The following is a 21536-nucleotide window of genomic DNA, read 5'->3' as shown; positions in this document are numbered from 1 at the left end:
CTCTTTGCTCCCAACCTTTGCATTCCAATCACCAGTAATGATCAATACATCTTGATTGCATGTTTGATCAATTTCAGATTGAAGAAGCTGGTAGAATTCTTCTATTTCATCTTCACTGGCTTTAGTGGTTGGCGCAGAAATTTGGATAATGGTGGTATTAACTGGTCTTCCCTGTAGGCACATGGATATTATCCTATCACAGACACAGACAGCATTGTACCCCGTGACTGATCTGGATATGTTCTTTTTGACAATGAATGCAACACCATTCCTCTTCAATTTGTCATTCCTGGCATAGTAAACCATGTGTTTGCCAGATTCAAAATGGCCAACACCAGTCCATTTCAGCTCACTAATGCCTAAGATATCAATGTTTATGTGTTCCATTTCATTTTTGACAACTTCCAATTTTCCCAGATTCGCACTTCGTACATGAAATTAGTCAATCACAAAAAAACAAACATTATATGAGATCATTATTGTAAAAGCTTAAGAAAAGATTTCCATACTAAAAAAAATATTTTTGGATGGTTACCAGGGGTGTTAGGGAGGGGAAAGTAATTCACTGGCTGGAGGGTAGACACATGTTAACTCGTTTGACAAGGGAGAGCAATATAGAAGAAAAGGGAGGGTAGCAAATGAATAATAAAGATAGGTGGAGACACAAAGAGGTATGCCTAAGCTAAAGGGGATAGAATAAATATTGATATACACACAATATTCGAACAAGAGTGTTATGTGAGTAGATAGTGGATTGAGCCATAGGCTGAATGGGTAAGGGAGGAAGAATGGGATATAGATACAAATATATATACCACCAATATATGAGTTTGAAAGAGAATGTTTGTACATGAGCATTTACCTGTTCTGCAAACACAGCTATAAATGTGTTGGAGCATACAGTCAGAAAAATGGTGAAAACTTAAGTTGTCAAACATCTTAAGTCAATAAGTTGCTGGGCCTGGAGGCTCAGGACCATAGTCTCAGGGGTTACCATGTTCAATTGGCATAACATAGTCCACAAAAACAATGTTCTACATCCTACTTGGGTGAGTAGTGTCTGGGATCTTGAAAGCTCATGAGTGGTAGTATAAGATACAGCTACTGGAGTCCTGGTATGGAGCCATAGGATAAACACTAGACCTCAAGATCTGTTTAAACAGAAAGGCTGAGAATTCAAACTCACCAGATGCTCCTTGGAAACCCTATACAGGGTCGCTATGCGTCGTAACCAACTCAACAGCACTTAACAACAACAACTGGTCTCTTTATGTTTGGAAGAAAGAAGAGTGATAAGAATTGAAGAAGCTTGGAATCAAGTAGTCCAATAGACTAATGAAACATGAATAGCAGTCTTCATGACTCTGAGTCCAGAAGAACTAGATGACACCCACTACCACATTCAGCTGCTCTGAAAAGGATCAAATTAGACGGTCCTGGATAGAGTGGGAGAAAATGTGGAACAAAACTCAAAATTATTTAATAATAATAATAAAACAGACTTCAGTTACTGGTCAGAAGGAGATTGGAAATTGGTCCTTGACCACCCTTCAGGTCTGGAAAGGACCTCATCCTCATAGCCCAGTATTCAGCCAAGCAGTGGATAGCTTTATAGAGGGGGACAACAACACTAGTAAGGTATGCTCACCATGGAATGGTCAGTCATTCAAAATCAAAAGGGCAACATTTTCCTAAGGACATAGTTGAGAAGGGATGGGAAGGTGGGTGGAATGCAAATAGGAACCACAGAGAGGAAGTGGGATAACTGATGTTATATGAAGGGCATTGTAATCATTGAGATGAAACAAAGCACATGAATTGTTAAATGTAAAGCTGATGATCTTGTCTATAAACCTTCACTCAATTCACAATGGAAAGTGTTTAAAAAATAATAAAGATTAACAGCCTCAGAAACCCTATAATAGTCTATTATGATTCAGAATCAACTCAATCACAGTGGGTTTGGTTTTTGGTTGTATGCCTGTGGTTTTAATACATTTGTGAATAGGTTTTATGTTAATAAGAAGGATCATGTAGGGTGTGTCTTGAATCAATCCTCTTTTGAGATATAAAAGAGATTACACAAGCAATAAAGGCATGAAGTGTCTGGCTTAACGTTTTCAAGACTGTGTGGGAAAAGGTAGAATCCCCACTGAATAGTTTTCATCTTGTCTAGATGGGTCTGGTGAAAGGAGACAAGATTCTTATGTTTCAAATGTGAGTAATTGTTATCATGACTAATTGAGATTGTCACAACTGTAAAGGTAGAAGTTTTGAGACATAAAGAGGAGGGGGTAGTTAATCTTACAGTCCAGGAACAGAGGACCCTAGGACCATCAAGGGAGAAGAGCACAAGCGAATGTGGGACCCTATCCAGAGAAGCAGCAACACCAGAGATGGAGGCACAGATTGATAACATGGAGAGATAGAGCAGCTGAGGACTCCAGACTCATGAAAAGAGAAAGGCTGTGTGCTGGCAGCCAGAAAGCAGGCTTGTAGAACGTGCCCTTTGGTTGGTTGTTTAAATAATTATATATTCCTGAGTGTTTTTGTGTTGTTGTTTTTTCAAAAAAAAACCCAGAAAGAATAGAAGCAAATACTGTTGAATGATGATGCACAGAGGGGATTATAATCATCGCGATGAAACAAAATACGATAGGATGAGTGTAAAACTGATGTTATTACATGTAAACTATCAGTCAATTCACAATAAAAACTTTTTTAAAAAAGAAGAAAAAGAGATTACACAATTCAAAGTGTGACGCTATAGGATAATCACAAGGTTTACAGTTCAAACCCACCATCTGCTCCTTAGAAACCCTATAAAGGGTCACTAAATCGGATCTCACTTGACTGCAGTTAACAACACGCAAGTGAAAGAAGCAGATGGAGGAAGAGTCACACCGCATAATCACCATAGAGCCAAAAAAATGGAAGCTCAAGAAAAAAGAATCTTCCTTCAGAGCTGACAGAGAAAGAAAGTCTTCCCCTAGACCCTGCACCCTGTATTATTTGGGTTTCTGGTGTGGTGCTGTGGGTTAATGCGACAGACTGCAAAGCTGTTTGAATTGCAAGGTCAGCGGTTCAAGCTCACCAGCTGCTCCTCAGAAACCCTATACAGGATCACTATGGGTCAGAACTAACACGACGACACTTAACAACAACAACAACAACAAACTATGAGAGCACTAGACTACTAACCTTAAGATCAGCAGTTCAAACCCATCAACCATTCCTTAGACACCCTATACTAGGTTGATATGAGTAAGAACCAACTCAACAGCATTAAATGACAAAAACTGAAAAAATAAATTTGTTATGTTGTTGTTGTGAAGTACCATCAAGTCAGCTCCAATGCATACGGTCCTGAGTAGGGTTTCCAAGGAGCAGCTTGTGAGCTTGAACCACTAACCATGCAGTTCAAATGGCTTTGCAGTCTGACACATTAACCCACAGCACCACACCAGAACTCCGAATTTGTTATAGCCACTCCCAAAGCACAAAATTTATTAGTTATAGCAGCACTAGATAACTGTCATGGATTGAATTGTGCAGCCGACCATACGTGTGGATTTGAATAAGCTATGATTCTCAGTGGATTCATAGTTATATAATGTGGCAGTCATGTAATGATGTAGTGATCCCCTATGATGTAATCTGATGCAGTCAACCTTGATCTGATGTAAGGTAACTAGAATGGATAAACCAAAACCTAATGCCACCGAGTCGCTTCTAACTGATAGTGACTATAAATCTTTAAAGGAACAGACAGCCTCATCGTTCTTCTGCAGAGCAGGTGGTAGTTTTGAATGGCAAATCTTGCAGTTATCTGTCCAATGCTTAAGACACAGTGCCAGGCGGGTTCCTTAGGGTGGGATGAATCACCTTTATTCAGGTCACAGCCCTGATCCAATGTAAGAGGAGTTTCCCTGGCCTGCATCACCTTTTATCTTACAAGAGATAAAGGAGAGAGAAGCAAACAGAGAGAGGGACCTACTACCATCAAAAAGAAGATCTGGGAGTAGAGACATCTTTTGGACCCAGGGTCCCTGCACTGGAAAACTCCTAGACCCAGGGTAAGGTTGATGCCAATGACCTTCTCCAAAGCCAACACAGAGAGAGACAGCTGGATCTGGTGTCTTGAATTCAGACTTTTAGCATCCTATACTCTTTTTTTTTTTAAAGTTTTTATTGTGAACTGAGTGATAGTCTACATGGGAGAGCATCGAATTTACACCATCACTTCAGTGCAATGTTACAATTTCTTCCATGCATCATCATTCAACAGTATTTGCTTCTATTCCCTTTGTTTATTTGGGGTGGGGCAGGAATGTACAAAGAAACACTTGGGAATATATAATCATTTAAACAATTTAAGGGGCACATTCTGCAAGCCTATCTCCTGGCCGCCAGCATCCAGTCCCTCTCTTTTCATGATTCCAGAGTCCTCAGCTGCTCCCTCTCTCCATGTCCTCATCTCTGCCTCCATTTCTTGTGTCCCTGCTTCTCTGGATAGGGTCCCACATTCTGCTCATGCTCTTTTCCCTTGATGGCCTTAGGGTCATCTGTTTCTGTACTATAAGATTAACTATTCCCCTGTTTTTGTTATAAAACTTCTACCTTTATAGTTGTGCAGTTGCAATTAATCATGATAACAATTAGTCACTATTGGATCATAAGAATCTTATCCCCATCTCTTTTCACCAGACCTGTCTAGACAAGATGAAAACTATTCAGTGGGGACCCTACCTTCCCCCGTGCACTCTGAAACTAAAACCTCTCTTGAAAACTTGAAAGCCAGTCACTTCGTGCCTTTATCACCCCCTCATTTTAGGTAGCCAATGTCTACGTTTCCAGTCCCTATCTACCCTGTATACAGATGGGATAGGATTGATACTTGATGTGAAGACTCCTTCCCTCTCAGTTGATGTTTTGAGCTGCTACATCCATAAGTATAGATCAAGTTCATCAAATTGTAGCAATTTACACTCATTTCCTTTATCAAAAAAAATTTTTTTTTTTTTTTAATCTTCCTCTTGTCGAGTTCTGGCAAGCCATTGAAGCTAGGTCAAATGGGTACCTATCTTCAAGTTTGGGTGTTCTTGTGCATATCCCCTCACTTCAAATCAGCTTTAGCATCCTATACTTTTAGAGAATAAATTTAAATCACCTACTGTGGTATTTCTGTTATAGCAGCACTAGATAACTAAGACAAGTACCCACTTAAATAATGTCAATTTAGTTTAATAACTTAAAAATAGCCCATGAGTTTTCATTTTGTAATATTCTGTAATAAATGTACCATTGTTATTGATACAAAACATTCTTTTAAAAATTCAAATATACAAATATTGACTCTGAAAATAGTGTACACTAGCTTTGTTGTTGCTGTTAAGTGCCATCGGGTCAGTTCCGACCCATAGCGACCCTGGATAGGGTTTCCGAGGAGCAGCCAGTGAGCTTGAACCTTCAACCTTGCAGTTCAAACGGTTTTGCAGTCTGGCACATTAACCCACAGTACCACATATGTAAATAAAGAGTGCATACATAATTAAACAAAGCAAATAGGGTAAACTATTAACAATAAGTGAATCTGGACAAAGGGTATACAAGTGTTCTTTGTATTTTTCTCATGCCTTTTACTTCTCTGTAAATTTGAAATTATTTCTCAAATTAAAGTGAAGAGGGGAGTTGTTAAGTGTCACAAAGCTGGTTCTAACTCCTAGGGACCCTGTTACAGGTTTCCAAGGAGCTGCTAGTGGGTTTGAGCTACTGATCCTGTGATCAGTAGTCCACTGCCTATCCTGCAGTACCCCACCAGGACTCCAGAAAGGGAGTAGTGATATTTTATCCCCTTAATTACAGCATAAAAGTTAAAATCATAAGTTTTTTTTTGTAATGAATATTTTCTTCTTTCTGATAGTCTTGAACTATAACTAGCTGTTCTATTTTTCCCTTCCCTTCCCTTCCCTTCCCTTGTGCAGACTGTGTTCCACTTCCAATCCAGACTCTAGATTTTTACACATTGAACAAAAAGTGTAAGACTGCCCCCAAACCATCCATTTCTGCGTAAGGATTAAATGTTGGAATTCACCTTCAGCTGTTCTGAAATCGGGGCCAATCATTTTCTATTAATATTGCTGGCAAAAGTGCACTGATCATACAACACTAATAACTGTGTCTTACTATGTGTGCTATTGGACAAACCCCCCCCACCCCCCCAAGATTGAAGCTCAAAGGAAACACATAAGCAGCCATGTATGCTAGCTGACAACAACATTGGCCTAATGGTGAGTGGAAGAGGGGGAAAGGCAGCAATGAAGAAGTGGGCTGAGTTCAACCACATTCCATAGACTCCCATCAACCTGGAGATGAGAGAGAGAAAAAAGGCTGGTTGGTCAAGTGTGATGAGACCTAGGGACTCCTGAGTCCATGGACAAGGACATAGCCACAGAAGGCTAGAGCTGAAGGTGAAGCACCAGCTGATATAAAGTGAGGGGAGACACACAAGAATGCCCAAACTGGTAGATAGTGCTTGACCTAGCCTCGATGGTTTGATGATCAGAACTCGACTACAGGAAGATAAAAAAACAATTTTTGATAAAGGAAACAAGTGTAAATTGCTGCAATTTGATGAGCTTGACCTATATTCATGGAGGTAGTAGCTCAAAATACCAACTGAGAGGGAAGGAGTCTTCACATCAAGTATAAATCCTATCCCCTCTGTATACAGGGTAGATAGGGTCTGGCAACTTTGGCATTGACTACTTAAAATGGGGGGGGGGGCTATAAAAGCATGAAGTGACTGGCTTACAAGTGTTCAAGAAGGAGCTTAGTTTCAGAGTGTACAGGGTAAGGTAGAATCCCCACAGAACAGTTTTCATCTTGTCTAGATGGGTCTGGTGAAAAGAGATGGGGATAAGATTCTTATGATTCAATTGTAATTGTTATCATGACTAATTGTGACTGCCACAACTGTAAAGCTAGAAGTTTTGTAACAAAAATGGGGGAGTAGTTAATCCTACATTCCAGGAACAGAGGAACCAAGGACTATCAAGGGAGAAGAGCATGGGCAGAATGTGGGACCCTATCCAGAGAAGCAGGGACACAAGAGATGGAGGCAGAGATGAGGACATGGAGAAAGGGAGCAGCTGAGGACTCTAGACTAATGGAAAGAGAGGGACTGAGTGCTGGTGGCCAGGAGGCAGACTTGCAGAATATGCCCTTTAGTTGTTTAAATGATTATATATTCCTTACTGTTTCTGTGTACACCCCCTCCCCCAAAACAAAACAAAAAAACAGAGGGAATAGAAGCAAATACTGTTGAATGATGATTCATGGAGGAGACTGTAATCATTGCAATGGAATGATGAGTGTAAAACCTATGTTCTCCCATGTAAAGTATCACTCAATGCACCACAAAACCTTTTTAAAATGCTATACGTTCAGGTTTTTATAAATGAAAATTTTATTCAGTAAGTAGGTACAAGTGAAGGTCATTATGATGTGAATGAAAACTGCAACATCTTGGAAATCCTCAAAATTCTAGAGTTGAAACACATTAACAGATAGCTGTTTGTGAAATTTTGTTTCCTGGAGTGGTACCAATCACAGCCATGCCATCAATAACACAAAATCATCAAATTTTGCAGTTGAAAGAAGGTAATTTATTATCATGATAATCAGTCTTAGCACAAAATGAAATCTACTACTAAAACAAAAACTACACCCTGAGGGCACATGACTTGCTGACAGTGTGTCAATAACATCATCTTCATGTACAAGGGGCAGCACCCTGAGGATATAGAGCATTTCACAGTTTAATAATCAATTCAATAATTCAATCAACAGTTATTAAGCACCTAGGCACAATGGGGAATTTAAAAATGCACACAAGAATCCCTGCTTTCAAGGAGTTTTACAGGAGGAGGTATTCAAAAACACCAAGAGGAATACAGGACCACATGAGATCAGTGCCATAAGAGATATTTAAAATATTATTGGAAAGGGGCATCACAGGAGACTAATATCACATTCAGTTGGGGGAATCAGAAGAGGCTCCATAGACAATGTGGTATCTTGAGGACCTGGGTGGATTTTGGCAGACTGAAATGTAGAGAAGGGACCACTGTCGGTAGAGAGAACAGTGTGGGCCAAAACGGACCACTGTAGGTAGAGAGAACAGTGTGGGCCAAAACGAGGTCATAGGAAACTTTATGGCATGCTTAAGGAGAGAACAGTAATCCAGGTTGGCTGATGTGTGGGGTTTGTTCAAGTGGGAATGGTATGATAAAATGCTGAAAGTTATACAGGGACTACATTTTTAATGACTTTCAAGGGCAAGCTAAGATTTCTGACCTGTAATCTATACCAAGGTAACTATATTTATTGACATCAACAAAATATGTAATTACTTGCAAAGAGATATGATCATTTCATTTCCAGATTTCTTAGAGAAAAACAAGTGGTTTCTAGGCAATGTTATCACCTTGATTTAACAAATGTCCTAGCAGCAACCTATAGGAGAGTGTCCCCCTTTGCATGCAATTAAATCACTTCCTTCAAGGTCTTTTGTTTTTTCCATCCAAGGACCACACCTCTTTCCACTCCCATCTGTAGCCCCAGCAGGTTTTGTGGCACCTGATCAGTTTACCCACCGCCACTGAGTCAATCTGCTCCATGGGTTTTTATAGGACAGAGTCAAACTGCTCCATGGGTTTTCTAAGACTGTAAATCTTTATAGAAGCAGACAGCTTTGTAGTTCTCCCTTGGAACAGCTGGTGGGTTTGAATCCGTGACCTTGCAGTTAGCAGCCCAGTGCTTAACTCATTGTGCCACCAGGATTCCTTCTGACCAGTTTGTTGTTGTTAAGTGCCTTCAAGTCATTTCCGACTCATAGAGACCCTGTATAGGGTTTCTGAGGAGCGGCTGGTGGATTTGAACTGTCAATCTTGTGGTTCAAACCAATTTTGCAGTCCAGTGCTTATCCTATAATGCCACACCAGGACTCCATTTAGGCAAGTCCAATTTAGGATTTCCAGCCACAGTGGTAGGTCTGAAACTAAGACCCAGAGCCTTGCAAAGCAAGAGTGATGGTGGTAGGAGTAAGTGAATAATATCATGGAAACGTTACCATCTGAGAAGTACAACGAGTCTTTGAAACTGAAGTTCCTGGTTTCCCACCATTCCTAGAACTCACAGTGCCTGATCAAGGCCATCCTTTTAAGTTTTTGCTTATTCTCAAGGGATTCCTTAAAGGAATGTCATTTCATCTGGGTTACAAGTTATTTAAAGGCCTGCTGGGTCTGAGGCTACTGAAGCTGTGGTTGGACTGGGGTGAGTTTCTCTTTCTGACCAAGGAATCTTGTTGGGCTTTGTTTGTGCCCAACAGGTTGGTAGTAGGGAGCTTCACCCATGCAATATCAATTTACAGATACTAAGGAATGGTTGTATTAGGTAACCAAGCCAAAGAAGAAAGCTACATAGAACCAACCTTGGAGGGCTTAGAATAGTCAAGATGCCTTGGCCATACTTTCTGCATCTGGTCAATCTTTCAGCAAGTGAGACTTCCTTTGTAGGAAGTCATGGATAGCAGTTGTGAGGCCCCATGTCACACTGGACCTTAGGATGACCAAGGAACCCCCGCGGTAGATCAGGGACACCTTTCGGCCTCGAGTGTCCCACACATCCTGGACAGAGGCCCACAGACTAGGCATGCTCTGCCAGCCAACATGGGACTGCATATTGGCAACCAGTACAATCAGAGGATACAGAACTAGGCAGGTGATTGTTCCATTGACGCTACCAGACACCAAGGCAGGAACCCAATGGGGCAGGCCTTGTTTTGCCAGGCTTTCTTGGATGGGGTCCTTGAAGGAGAAGTACAGAGCACTCCCCAGGCTGTTCCTGACGAGGACAGGCCAGAAACCCCGATAGTAGCCTAGTGACAACCGCCCCCAAAGCCCATAAGAGTTGAATTCTTTGAGGATGCTGAAAGTGCTAGGGAAGCGGGCTTGCTTGCGGCCATCCTGGAGTACATTCTGCACTCTTTCAAAGGGGCTGAGTGCCACAGCCTCCACCACACCAGACATGAGCCCTGCTGTCCAGCGTTGTCCCAGGGAGTGTGGGCCAACAGGGGAAATAGAGCCCAGCAGACTATCATAGGTCCCAAACAGTAGAGTCCCTTGCAATGTCTTGGAGAGAAGAGGGGGATAGATTCCCCGGTAGAAGTATTGAGGGCCTTCATGCCAAAGCTGTCTCACAGCTGCTGACACTGCCACAGCATGGATCTGTTGCCGGAACATAACCTTATAAATAGGAAAGGTCAGAAAAGTAGACATAAAGTTGGAAATGGCCCCAAGGGCGTAGGCCTGGGAGGGCCAGCTTTTCATTCCTGGAAGCTCTGCTTGCGTCCTTTGCTGAAGCTCCTTCCCAGGACAGTGGTTCTGTTCCCCCATGCTGAAGACAACTGGGAGTAGATGGAAGAAACTGGCAAGAGTGGAAAAAAGAGAGGTTAGGCTGATCATTTCATTCTTTCATCGAGCATTTCCATTGCTTATTTAGAAACAGAGTCTAAGAAACTCTGCTCTAAGGAAACAACCAACTCTTTGGGACTGTTTCTGAGAAATTGGTCCACACTTAAGAACAAAAGAATTCGTCAAACTTTAAAATAAAGGCAGTTAGTTTTTCTGAACATCTCTACAATGATTTGTCGACACAAAAGATTCCAGCATTCAGAGAAGGATTGAGAATCAAAGACAGTTAAAAGGGAGGGGCGGGGGAAGGAAAACAGACACTCTGAAATCTATTTCATTCAATGATCACCATATGAAACTGTTTCAGCTGTCACATTTGATAAACTACCAGAATAGTCCGTTGCTATTCTCTTTCCCAAAAAAGTGGTGCTACACTTTAAAATGCAGTGCAACACTTTCTCTAAAAAATTGATGGGAAGATTGTGTAGAGAAGACTCTCCCCACTCCCAAACCCTGTAGATTCCTGCTAGCGTTGTAGCTATTTCATGGTAATAATCTCCCACCCTGGCGCCAATTGAGCAGCTGTTCCAGGAAGTCCAGCACCAAGAAGCTCAGCACCATGCTTAACCTTGTAGACCTGTAGTGGTGGTGGTGTGCCGTGGAGTCAGTTCCAACTCATCCTGTATAGCAAAGGCTATAAATCTTCATGGAAGCAGAAAGCTTCATCTTTCTCCCAGGGAGCAAATGATAGATTCAAACTGCTGACCTTGTGGTTAGCACCCCAATTTGTAACCAGTGCTGCATTACAGGGTTTCTCACCTTGGCACTATTCACACTTGGAGCCAGGTGACTCTTTGCTATGGGGGATTATCTTGTGCATTGTAGGAAGTTTAGCAGCATCCCTGGCCTCTACCTACTGAATGTCAGTACCATTTTCTCCTAGTTGTGACAACCAAAAAAATGTCTCCAGACCTTGTCTTATGGGCCCTGGATGGAAAAATCACCCTCAGCTCTAGAGGGACCAGGCAGTCCAAGGACCTCAAGCTATTGGTCTGGAGTGGGGTGGTAGGAGAAGCAACTTGGGAGCCAGAGCACATGAGGCACTTTATGGCCAAGAAATTAATGTTCAGTGAAGACCTGGGGACCTGAGGAAGCTTGTCACAAAGGAAACGGGAGCTCTAAAGAGCTGAGAAGAAGGGTGTGCAACAGTAGGAAATGATGCGATGGGGGAAGAGGAAGCACAGAGGATGAAAGAGGGAGAGAGGAGGGCATGATAACCTAGGAATTCACATCTGAAATGACAGAGACACGCAGCATGGTAAAACCTGTAGACCCAGAGATTTAACAGAAACCTGGGCTGTGTTGTCCCAAAGATGGCACAGGTTGAGGTCCCATGAAGGGGTGTTGGTGTTCGAATTAAGTTAGCAGTTGATGGTCCGCTCAGTAGGGACAAAGTGAGTGCAGCTTAGGCTCTGAGGTGACAGGTAGAAGTCAGGACCTACAAGAAGGCCACTACAGCCTTCCCTGGCCTGCCACTCCCAGGCCTGGGCTCCAAGTTCTTCTCCTTCCATAATCACCTGCATCAGCTCCTCCCTGGCTTTTTGCTCCTGGTCCATTCCTGGTCCCTCAGTCTGGCCTTACCACCACTCCTCCCCCTTCTCTACTCTGTCCATCAAGATCTATGCCCCATTCACAGCTCATTTCAGGCCCCCAAAGTCCCAGGGCCCTCAACACCCTCTACCTCTCCTGTCAAGAATCTTCTTCCCACCAATTTGCTCAGTAAACTTTCACCTAAATCACAATAAAAAGTTAAGAAAGAAACACAAACTTCTTCCCCAAGTCTTACTTGCACACAAATAAGGACAGCTGGTGAGGTAAATAGTTCTCCCCTCTTCTACCTCAGAGTGCAAATATGCCCCACTTCCTCCCTGCCTTTTCACTCCACTTCCTGCCTGCCGAGTTTGTTCACTCACTGCATAGAGCAGGCTGTGAGAACAAAAAGAAAGCTGGTCTAGAATGTGGAAGACTACTAGACTTGGTGCTCAGCTGTCACTGTTCTGTGTGGTCTTTAGAAAGGCATTGGCAGTGGGCAGACCCTTCCACCTCAGTTAGAAAATGAGCAGACAGGACAGATGCTTTCTAGGCATTCTCATACTGTGCAATGGCACCGAGGTGCGGGGGTGGGTGGAGGTTGCTGTGAGGGAATCAGGGCCTATATTTAATAGAGCTTTATCATTCCGGATTCCTTCTGCCATTTTTTGCAAATAATTTTTACAGGTTAAAGGCAAGTACTTACTTTATCATCCTAAAAGCATATTTTATAAACCCAATTCTCCCTGTTTTATTGAGAGGGGCACTTTTCTCCTATGTATTTTTCTGGTGTTTTAGTTAAGATGTGAGGCTGTAGTGGCCCACAGACCTGAGATTGGATTCTGTCTCCACCACATATTTAGCTTCCTTACTGATTTAACTGTGACCTTGGGCAAAACACTTTATCTCACATACTTTCAGTTTTGTTTCTTTAGCTACAAAATGGGAACAATAAGACCTACCTCCAAAGGTTGTTTCTAAGATTGATAAAGTAAAATGAGACAAAGTGGTTGATCATCTATGACATGATGCCCTTGTGTGTGTGTGTGTGTGTATATATATATATATATATATATATATACACACACACACACACACACACACACAACCCACCACTACAAGATGTTCCCTAACCTCCCATCTTGTCTCCAGAACATATCCTCCTGGCTCCTACAGGACACCCTTAGGCCAGGCTGCACCAGATTAAGTGGCTATGTGAAAATAAATTCTGTGTTCACATGGCAGATAGAGAACAACTTTCTTCTGTGAGTAAAGGTGCTATAAAAACAATTGCAGGACAGCCTGGCCCCTTAACATGAATTCCAAAGTAGAGAACATAGAATGGGCCTGAACTCTGCCTCAAGATGCCATCTGTATTTAACAATATTTCAGTGAAATGAGCCCAAGGGTTCCAGACTCTTCTAGGCAATACTCTTCTAGGCAATCTAGTCTAGATGTATCCTGAGTGGCAACTTCAGAATCCAGCACTAGATGTGTCCATACTTTGGTCAGCCAGTGCTTTGGTCAGTTCACAAACATGTATTGATCATCTATCTACTAAATCAGTAGGGAGCTTGAGATGATAAAGAGTTGCTTCCTACTCCCAAGGGCTTGGGAATCTAGTGGGTGAAGACAGGTCAACAATGAGCCAAACTGTGTTGTTGTTACGTGCAATCAAGTAGGTTCCAACTCATAGCGACCCTGTATAGAGTTTCTGAGGCTGTAAATCTTTATGGGAGCATAAAATCATATCTTTCTCTTGTAGCATGGCTGGTCAATTTGAACTGCCAACCTTGTGGTTAGCAGTCCAGTGCTTATCCTACAGTGCCACCAGCACTCCTTGAGATAAACTATACTGTCAGGAAAAACACTGCTGTTGTTGAGTGCCGTCATGTCACTTCCAACTCAGAGTGATCCTGTATAAGGTTTCTGAGGAGAAGCTGGTGGGTTTCAATGGCCAACCTTATGATTCACAGTCCAGTGCTGACCCTACAGCGCCACACCAGAAGTCCTAGGGAAAATACTAAACCAAACCAAACTAGTTGTTTGCCATCTAGTTGATCCTGACTCATGGCAACCCGGTGTGTTACAGAAAAGAACTGCTCTGTAGGGTTTTCTTGGCTATCATCTTTACTGAAACAGATCTCCAGGCCTTTCTTGCACACTACTGTTCAGTGGGTTTAAATCACCAATCTTTAGGCTAGTTGTTGTTAAGTGACGTTGGTTCCGACTCATAGTGACCCTGTATAGAGTTTCCAAGGAGTGATTGGTGGGTTTGAACTACTGACCTTGCGGTTAGTAGTACAGTGCTTATCATACAGTGCAAACCATTTACACCACCCAGGGACATCTAAGGCAAATTTATTTTGGTGAATTAATCAAAATGGAGGATCCCTGGTGGTGCAATGTTTAAGTGTGTGACTGCTACATGAAAGGCTGGCTGTTTGAACCTACCTAATGGCTCCACAGGGCCAATTACCAGCAAGTCTATTCTAACTCATAATGACTCTATAGGACAGAGTAGAACTTCCTCATAGGATTTCTAAGGCTGCAAATATTTTACAAGGAGCTTTGGTGGCACCACGGGTTAAGCATTGGGCTGCTAACCACAAAGTTGGTGATTCAAACCCATCAGCTGCTCTGCAGGAAAGATGAGGCTGCCTGCTCCTGTAAAGATTTAATCTCAAAAATCCCAAAGAACAGTTCTATGCTCTTTTGTAGGGTCGCTATGAGTTAAGATGGACTTGAGGGCAGTAATTTAGGTTTGTCTGGTTTAAATCTTTTACAGAAGTCAACTGCAACATTTTTTTCCCTATAGAGCAGCTAGTGGGTTCAAACTGCTGACCATTAGATTAGCAGCTAAGTGCTTTAACCACTGCATTAGCAGCCAAGAAAACCCCTATGGGTCCATTCTACACTGTCACATGGGGTTGCTGGGATTGCTAGAGTCAAAATGTACTGGATGGCAACCAACAATAAGCAAGGTAGAATCAGAAACACAGAGCAATTTATTCCACCAAGACAGGGAGCAAAAATTTCCCATGAGTTAGGTGGAGGTGTGAGGGCAGATGCTCTAGGCTGAGGAAGAGTCTTGGACAATTCACAGAGGCTTAACAGTACAAGTGGGGGCTGGATGCAGACAATTGAGAAGGCGATAGGGAGGAGTCAAGTAGAATGAGGGCCACATTTTCCCCTCACTGGAAACACCTATATAGGGTCCACTCAGAGTTGGAATCAACTCATGGCAGTAGACTTAGTTTGGTTTGGCAGTGCATTGTGGGCGCTAAAGTCACACAGTCCTGGGTTTGAATGCTACTCTGCCACTTCCTAGCTTTATGGCCTCAGCCAAATATCCTCACCTCTCCTTAGTCTATAAGAGAACTGTCACGAAGCTTGCATGAAATAAAACATATAAAGTGCTTGACACAGCCCAGTATGAAACTTAATCCATAAGTTATATTGTTGATTTGTGGGTTCCAACACTTAGTGAACCTGTGTAGGAGTTATGAGAGTGGCTGGTGGGTTTGAACTGCCGACCTTGCAGTTACCACTTTAGTGCTTATCCTACAGTGCCAATCAGGGCTCAAATTATATTACTTGTTGCTATTAAGCACTGTCAAGTTGGTTCTGACTCATAGCGACCCTGCATAGGGTTTTCGAGGAGTGGCTGATAGATATGAACTGCTAGTGGGTTTGAACTGCCGACCTTGCAGTTAGCAGTCCAGTGGTTATCTTACAGCGCCACACCAGAACGCCAGTTATATTAGTAGTTTAATTTAAAAATGGGATAACAAGAATGAAGGTAAGATCACAACTAAATTGCTCTAAAGACTGAAATTGGTCTATTGCACTGGATCATCTGCATAATATATTTGAATATGCTTATCTGGAAGTTGGCAGAGAAGAGCTGTTGTTTGTGGGTTTGGGGAGTTTGACAACTTTGGACTGGAGATCCCAGAACCTCCCCTTATGAGTTGTGTGATCTTGCACAAATTACCTGATGTTCCTAAACATTTTCCCTATCTGCAAAATGGGATAACAATGCCAGTCTCAACAGAGTTGCTGAAAGAGCTTAAATGAGATAACAGATTGAAAGTTCCTGGCACAGAGGAGGCAGGCAGCCAAAGTAGCTATTATTGTTGCAACTAAAAAGCTCTAGCTCCTAACCTCCAGGCTTTTAAAGTTTATTTGTTAAAACTGGACATTGTGACCTCATTAGAACCATCAGTTGGAAGCCACTCTCCCACACAGAAAGCTAAAGCAAAGGGAAGATCTGTATCCCATTGGTACCAGGTTAGCAAATACTTTTCCTAGCCCTACCGGAAGAAACCCTTTACTTAAGTCTAATGGCCCAAACTAAGCACCATTTCCTTTCACCATTTTTTTCAAAGTTCTGAGATCTTTTCTTTGTCCTATTTGAACCCAGCCCCCACCAGGTCCAAACGATTTGGTGTTGAAACCAATTTAAATGCAGAACAAAAGTCTGCCTTCTAGGCCTAGCCCAGAGGTCATTGTGCTGGGAAGAGCAGCTAGAGTCTGAACAGAACCCAAGATGCTAGCCATCTCCCCTGAGAAGTGAGCATCCTGCCTTCTCTCTACTTCTACCCAACCCTCTCCACCACTATCACCTCACAGTTCCACCCACAGGAGAAAGGCCACAATCCTACAATGGAAGACATTGCTGTTAAGTGCCATTGACTCGGTTCTGACCCATAGCAACCATGTATAGGGTTTCCAAAGAGCAGCTGGTGAACTTGAACAGCTGACCTTGCGGATCAAACCGACCTTGCAGTCCAGCACATTAACCCATAGCGCCACACCAGGATGCCAAAGGAAGGTGGGTCATCTCTAAATTTGGAATGTTTACTCCAAGGAATTCTAGGTATTGGAGGTGAACCCAGCAGCAGCTAGTTGGCTTTCAAAAGCATCAGTAGTCAAGAATGAGCAATGGCAAATCCTTTGCACTTGGGCAGTCCATGCCACAAGCACTTGTGTTGTTATTAAGTGCTATCGGGTCGAGTCCAACTCAGGGATCCTGTATAGGGTTTCCAAGGAACTGCTGGTGAGCTTGAACCGCCGATCTTACAGTTCAAACTGAACTACTTTTGTGTTGCATAGTCCCGTCGAGTTGGTTCCGATCCATAACGACCCTGTACAGGGTTTAACGAGTAGTGACTGGTAAACTTGAACCACTGACCTTGCGGTTCAAAGTGACCTTGCAGTTAACCACAGCGCACAGCAGGAGCCACTTAGCCACAATCTACGTAGAAGAAAGACTGGCTTTCCAATAACCAGAAGTAAAGGAAAATGGAGCAGGTTTTCCAGTCACTGCTTCACAGGCCAATCACTCAGGACAGCTCTGCATGCTGTTTCCATGGAGTCGCTCCTTCTCTGGGGCCAGTGATGCCAAATCCAGCAACGGAGAAGTCCCCTCAAGAGCTCACAGAAGGGCAACCTAGCAACCTATCTCTGAGTCAGGAAAAGAAGGAGCTATCAATGGCAGAGAACTGTGGTCTGGGGGGTCTGGACAAATTGAGTTTGAGGAAAAAGTTTCTCATACTTTTTCCTCATGTATAAGTTGAAGGATGTTGATGTTATTAAGATATTTGTAGGGGAGACGTTCTTAATGCTTTCTGGGTCTCAAACCCATTTGAAAATCTACAAAGCAATGGACTCAGAAAAAATAGAGTCCAACAGCTTTGCATACAATTTCAGGAAGTTAACAGAGGTTAGCTAATGGAAGCCTGGTGTGATTGGTTGCAGTCCTGATGTGATTCTGTATAAGTATTGGACTGCTAACCAAAAGGTTGGCAGTTCAAACCCAACAGCCGCTCCTTGGAAACCCTATACAGGGTCACTATGAGTCGGAACCGACTCGATGGCATTTAACAACAATTTCTTATGTGGAGTGGCACTAAGGACAGATTTACTACAGACATTGGTGGCAGGCCCACTTTTACTTATTACCCTCAGAACAAGATGTGTGCTCAGAACAATGGTCATTCAAAAACCTCTCAATGCCTCAAAATCAACTACAACTCTGGCCAAAAATACAAAATCATGCCACCCACACTTAGCCCAAGTAAATCAGAATCCCCCAGAGGTAGGGTCCAAGAATTTGCATTTCAAAGAAGCTTTCTCTAAAATAATTCTGATGCAGTCTTTGGCAAGTACAGACCTTGCAGTTCAGTGCATTAACCCACAGCACCACACCAGGAGGTTTCTCTCAGGCAAATGGGTTCAAGAGTCTGAGAGACTTGGTCCAAATTTTAGCTTCACCTTGGAACTTCTGGAAAGTCAGTTCTCCCCCTTGAACTTTGTTTCCTTTGGGGTCATAATCAAGAAAAAGTCAAGTCTAATCCACTGCCATTAAGTCAATTCTGACTCATAGCAACCCTATAGGACAGACTACAACTGCCTGAGGTTTCCAAGCCTGTTCGATTTGCTTCTATAAAGATTGTTGTTGTTGTTAAATGCTGTTGAGTTGGTTCAGACTCATAGCCACCCTGTATAGGGTATCCAAGGAGCAGCTGGTGGATTTGAACCACCAACCTTATGGTTAACAGTCCAGTGCTTACCTTACAGTGCCACACCAGGACTATACCACCATAAAAATTTCATATGTCACGTTAGTTCCAACTCATAGCGACTTAAACAGGCAACTTGTTGTAAATAAGTAATATTAAAAGGGGGGGAGTGCCTCACTTTCCCCTTTTGTACAAAGAGCACCATAAAGGTGGTCTTCCTAGTCCCCCACACTGTTCCACCATCCCTCCATACCCTACCCACCTCCACACCAGCACTAGGGAGCGGTTGAAATGTTTGAAATACCATAAAAGCATTAAAAACAGTTTTTAGGCAGCTCAGCAGGAGAACAGACTTGGGTGCAAAGTAGGACGTTCATATTTATTTGCTGGATGATGTAGGGCCAGATAGACAACCTCTGGGTCTCTGTTTGCTCATCTGTGAAATGGGAGTATTTATCCTTGTTCACAAATACTATGTAATCTAGCCCACGGGGGCCCTCCCAAACCCCGCTTTGGCTTTTCTCCACTGACCCCTCAATTCGGTAGTAAAGAGGTGTGTTCCCAAGGGGCAGCCTTTGAAGTCAGACATGAACTCTTAGCTCTGCACTTCCGAATGTTTAAGGTTTCTCTCTGGTACATGGGTAGACAGCTACAGCCTTCATCATTGTAACGATGAAGAGGTCTATGCCAACACGTTTGCACATAAAAAGCGCCGAGCGTAAATCTTTCTCCCTATACAAAGGTGAGGAACTCTTATTGTTCACTTGCTTTCTGTCCCTTCTCCTGTAGAAGGCAGCCAGCCGGTCTCCAAGCGCGGTGGAGAGCCGAGGGGGAAGGGGAGAAGGAGAAGAGAAGCTAATGGAGGGAAGAAGCAGCAGCACACTCACGGGTAAAATGCAAATCTGTCAGGTCCGGATTTCTCAGCTGCAATTGACTCAGCGCTGGCTCCCACGCAGGTCTGCCGCAGCCCCCGCTGCTGCTCCCCCCCATCCAGCTCTTATTCTGGAGGCCACAGGAGCCTGGGGAGCCCGCCCCCACGCTCCGCTGATTGGCCTGACCGCCCAGCTAGTCGTGCTCTCTTGTCTCAATGGCCAAAGGATCAAAGCAGCCGGGGCCCAGGGAAGGCGGAGCAGGTGGGCGGGGACTGCAGAGACGCCTTTGCTTGGTTTCTCTGGCTAGACAAACCAGGGGAGCCACTCACTGTGTTCTACTGCCTGGGGTCGCTTAGCGGTTGGCCGAGGAGGCACTAACCGTTATCCCCTATAGGGCAGAGGAGGGCTGAAGGCAAGCTGAACAGCTATTGACGCCTGAGCACCCGCTGCCCACCTACGGATCCCAGGTGAAGAAAAGGGAGCGCTCCACCAGTATTGTGGAATCCATCCTGAGACCCAGCTGCGCCCAGGGAGGTGTACAACTGTATGTTGATGAGAGGGTAGGATTTGCCTGGGTTGAGGGGGTGGAAAGCATTTTCTGGAGTGTGTGTTGGGGCAGAGGAGAATGATGGGTAAGGGACATTGCAATCTGTCCCCCTAGGCCTTCCTGGGGAGGAATATGCAGGTGTACCCTTCCAACTTCATTTCCCTTTCTCCATCAGTTGCAAGGCCGTCAAAGCAAATCGGGACTTAAATTCTGTATAGCTGATTGCAGAGCTGGTAGGCTCAATTTTCACGGGGTGGAGGCGTGTGGGTGCGGGGGTGTAGTAGGGGAGCTGAGGGGGTCGTGTTGACTGGGAGAGGAAAATTTCTGCCTGGCGACAGCAGGTGTAAGGCTGAGGCCAATACTGATTCCTCTCTGCCTGCAACCGTTTTGACGCTCTGAGGACCCGGATCAGCGGACCCTTGGTGGACAGAGGCTAACCGAACCCCAGAAGCAACCGTTCAGACGCAGGGTACCAGTTACAGAGGCTAGAAGTGAAATAAAGGTGTGCGCTTGTTCCCAAGATCATGTAAGAATTAGAGATAATGGGGTAAACTTTGAGACGGGGGTGTGGTTGAATTTGAAACCATGAGATTAATGAGATTTTATTTATTACCACTAAACTGGGAGCTTTAGACCATTGTTGTTGTTGTTAAGTGCCATCGAGTTGGTTCCGACCCATAGCGACCCTGAACAGGGTTTCCGAGGCTGTAAATCTTTACGGGAGCTGAAAGCCTCATCTTTCTCCCACGGAGCAGCTGGTAGTTTCAAACTGCTAACTTTGCAGTTCGAAGCCCGTTTCGTAACCACTACGCTACCAGAGCTCTTGAAGGCCTGATATCAGCAACAGTTCCCATCCTTTTCTGGCAGGTTGGTGAGAAGGTTTGGATATGGGTGGTTTCAATAGCACCCTGCTGGCAAGGAGACAGACAGCCAGCCTGAAGTTGTAATGGCTACTCTCCTACAGGCATTATTTTAGGGCAGTGGGCAGTTACATATTTGAGTATACTCTGGAAGACAATGTATTTGCAAACTGCTTCCCATCAGTCTGGTACCTTAATTTTTTTTTTTTTTTCTTTACAGTCCCTATTTGAGATAAAAGGAAGATAAGAGACCTGGAACATTGCTTGAAGACTCCTCCTGCAGATTATTAAGCTTTTCTGAAAAGCCTGAATATATTGTATTTAGCTAGTCGATTACTGTCAGTTATGGCTAGCATCATTGCACGTGTGGGTAATAGCCGGAGGCAGAACACACCTTTACCACCTTGGGTCCATGCCACCCTGATGTCCCTGGGGAAAAGCCTTGGTCCTTTAATGGCTAACTTGGCAGAGAGAAACATGAAGTTGTTCTCAGGGAGGGTGGTGCCAGCCCAGGGAGAAGAAACCTTTGAAAACTGGCTGATCCAGGTCAATGGGGTCTTGCCAGATTGGAATACTTCTGAGGAAGAAAAGCTCAAGCACTTGATAAAAACTCTTAGGGACCCTGCCCGGAAGGTCATGCGCTTGCTCCAGGCAGCCAACCCCAA

General features: G+C 43.7%; 1 protein-coding gene and 1 pseudogene across 1 annotated transcript; one reads left to right on the top strand and one right to left on the bottom strand.

The window, feature by feature from the left end:
- Positions 1-9545: 9545 nt before the first annotated feature.
- SLC25A53 (solute carrier family 25, member 53) lies at positions 9546-10457 on the bottom strand. Its single transcript, XM_006876539.1, has one exon. The coding sequence runs from the start codon at positions 10455-10457 to the stop codon at positions 9546-9548; it is 912 nt and encodes a 303-aa protein (XP_006876601.1).
- A 7603-nt stretch (positions 10458-18060) lies between these two features.
- LOC102842096 overlaps positions 18061-21536 on the top strand; it is a 104791-nt pseudogene continuing 101315 nt past the window's right edge.

The sequence above is a fragment of the Chrysochloris asiatica genome, unplaced genomic scaffold (genome assembly GCF_000296735.1).
Source record: "Chrysochloris asiatica unplaced genomic scaffold, ChrAsi1.0 scaffold00389, whole genome shotgun sequence".
NCBI lineage: Eukaryota > Metazoa > Chordata > Mammalia > Afrosoricida > Chrysochloridae > Chrysochloris > Chrysochloris asiatica.
Note: the sequence above shows the minus strand (reverse complement) of the source record. Positions and strands in the feature narration are given on the sequence as shown.

Excerpts from the sequence above, each read along its gene's own strand:
- SLC25A53 (XM_006876539.1), bottom strand. The coding sequence starts at position 10,457 with ATGGGGGAACAGAACCACTGTCCTGGGAAGGAGCTTCAGCAAAGGACG.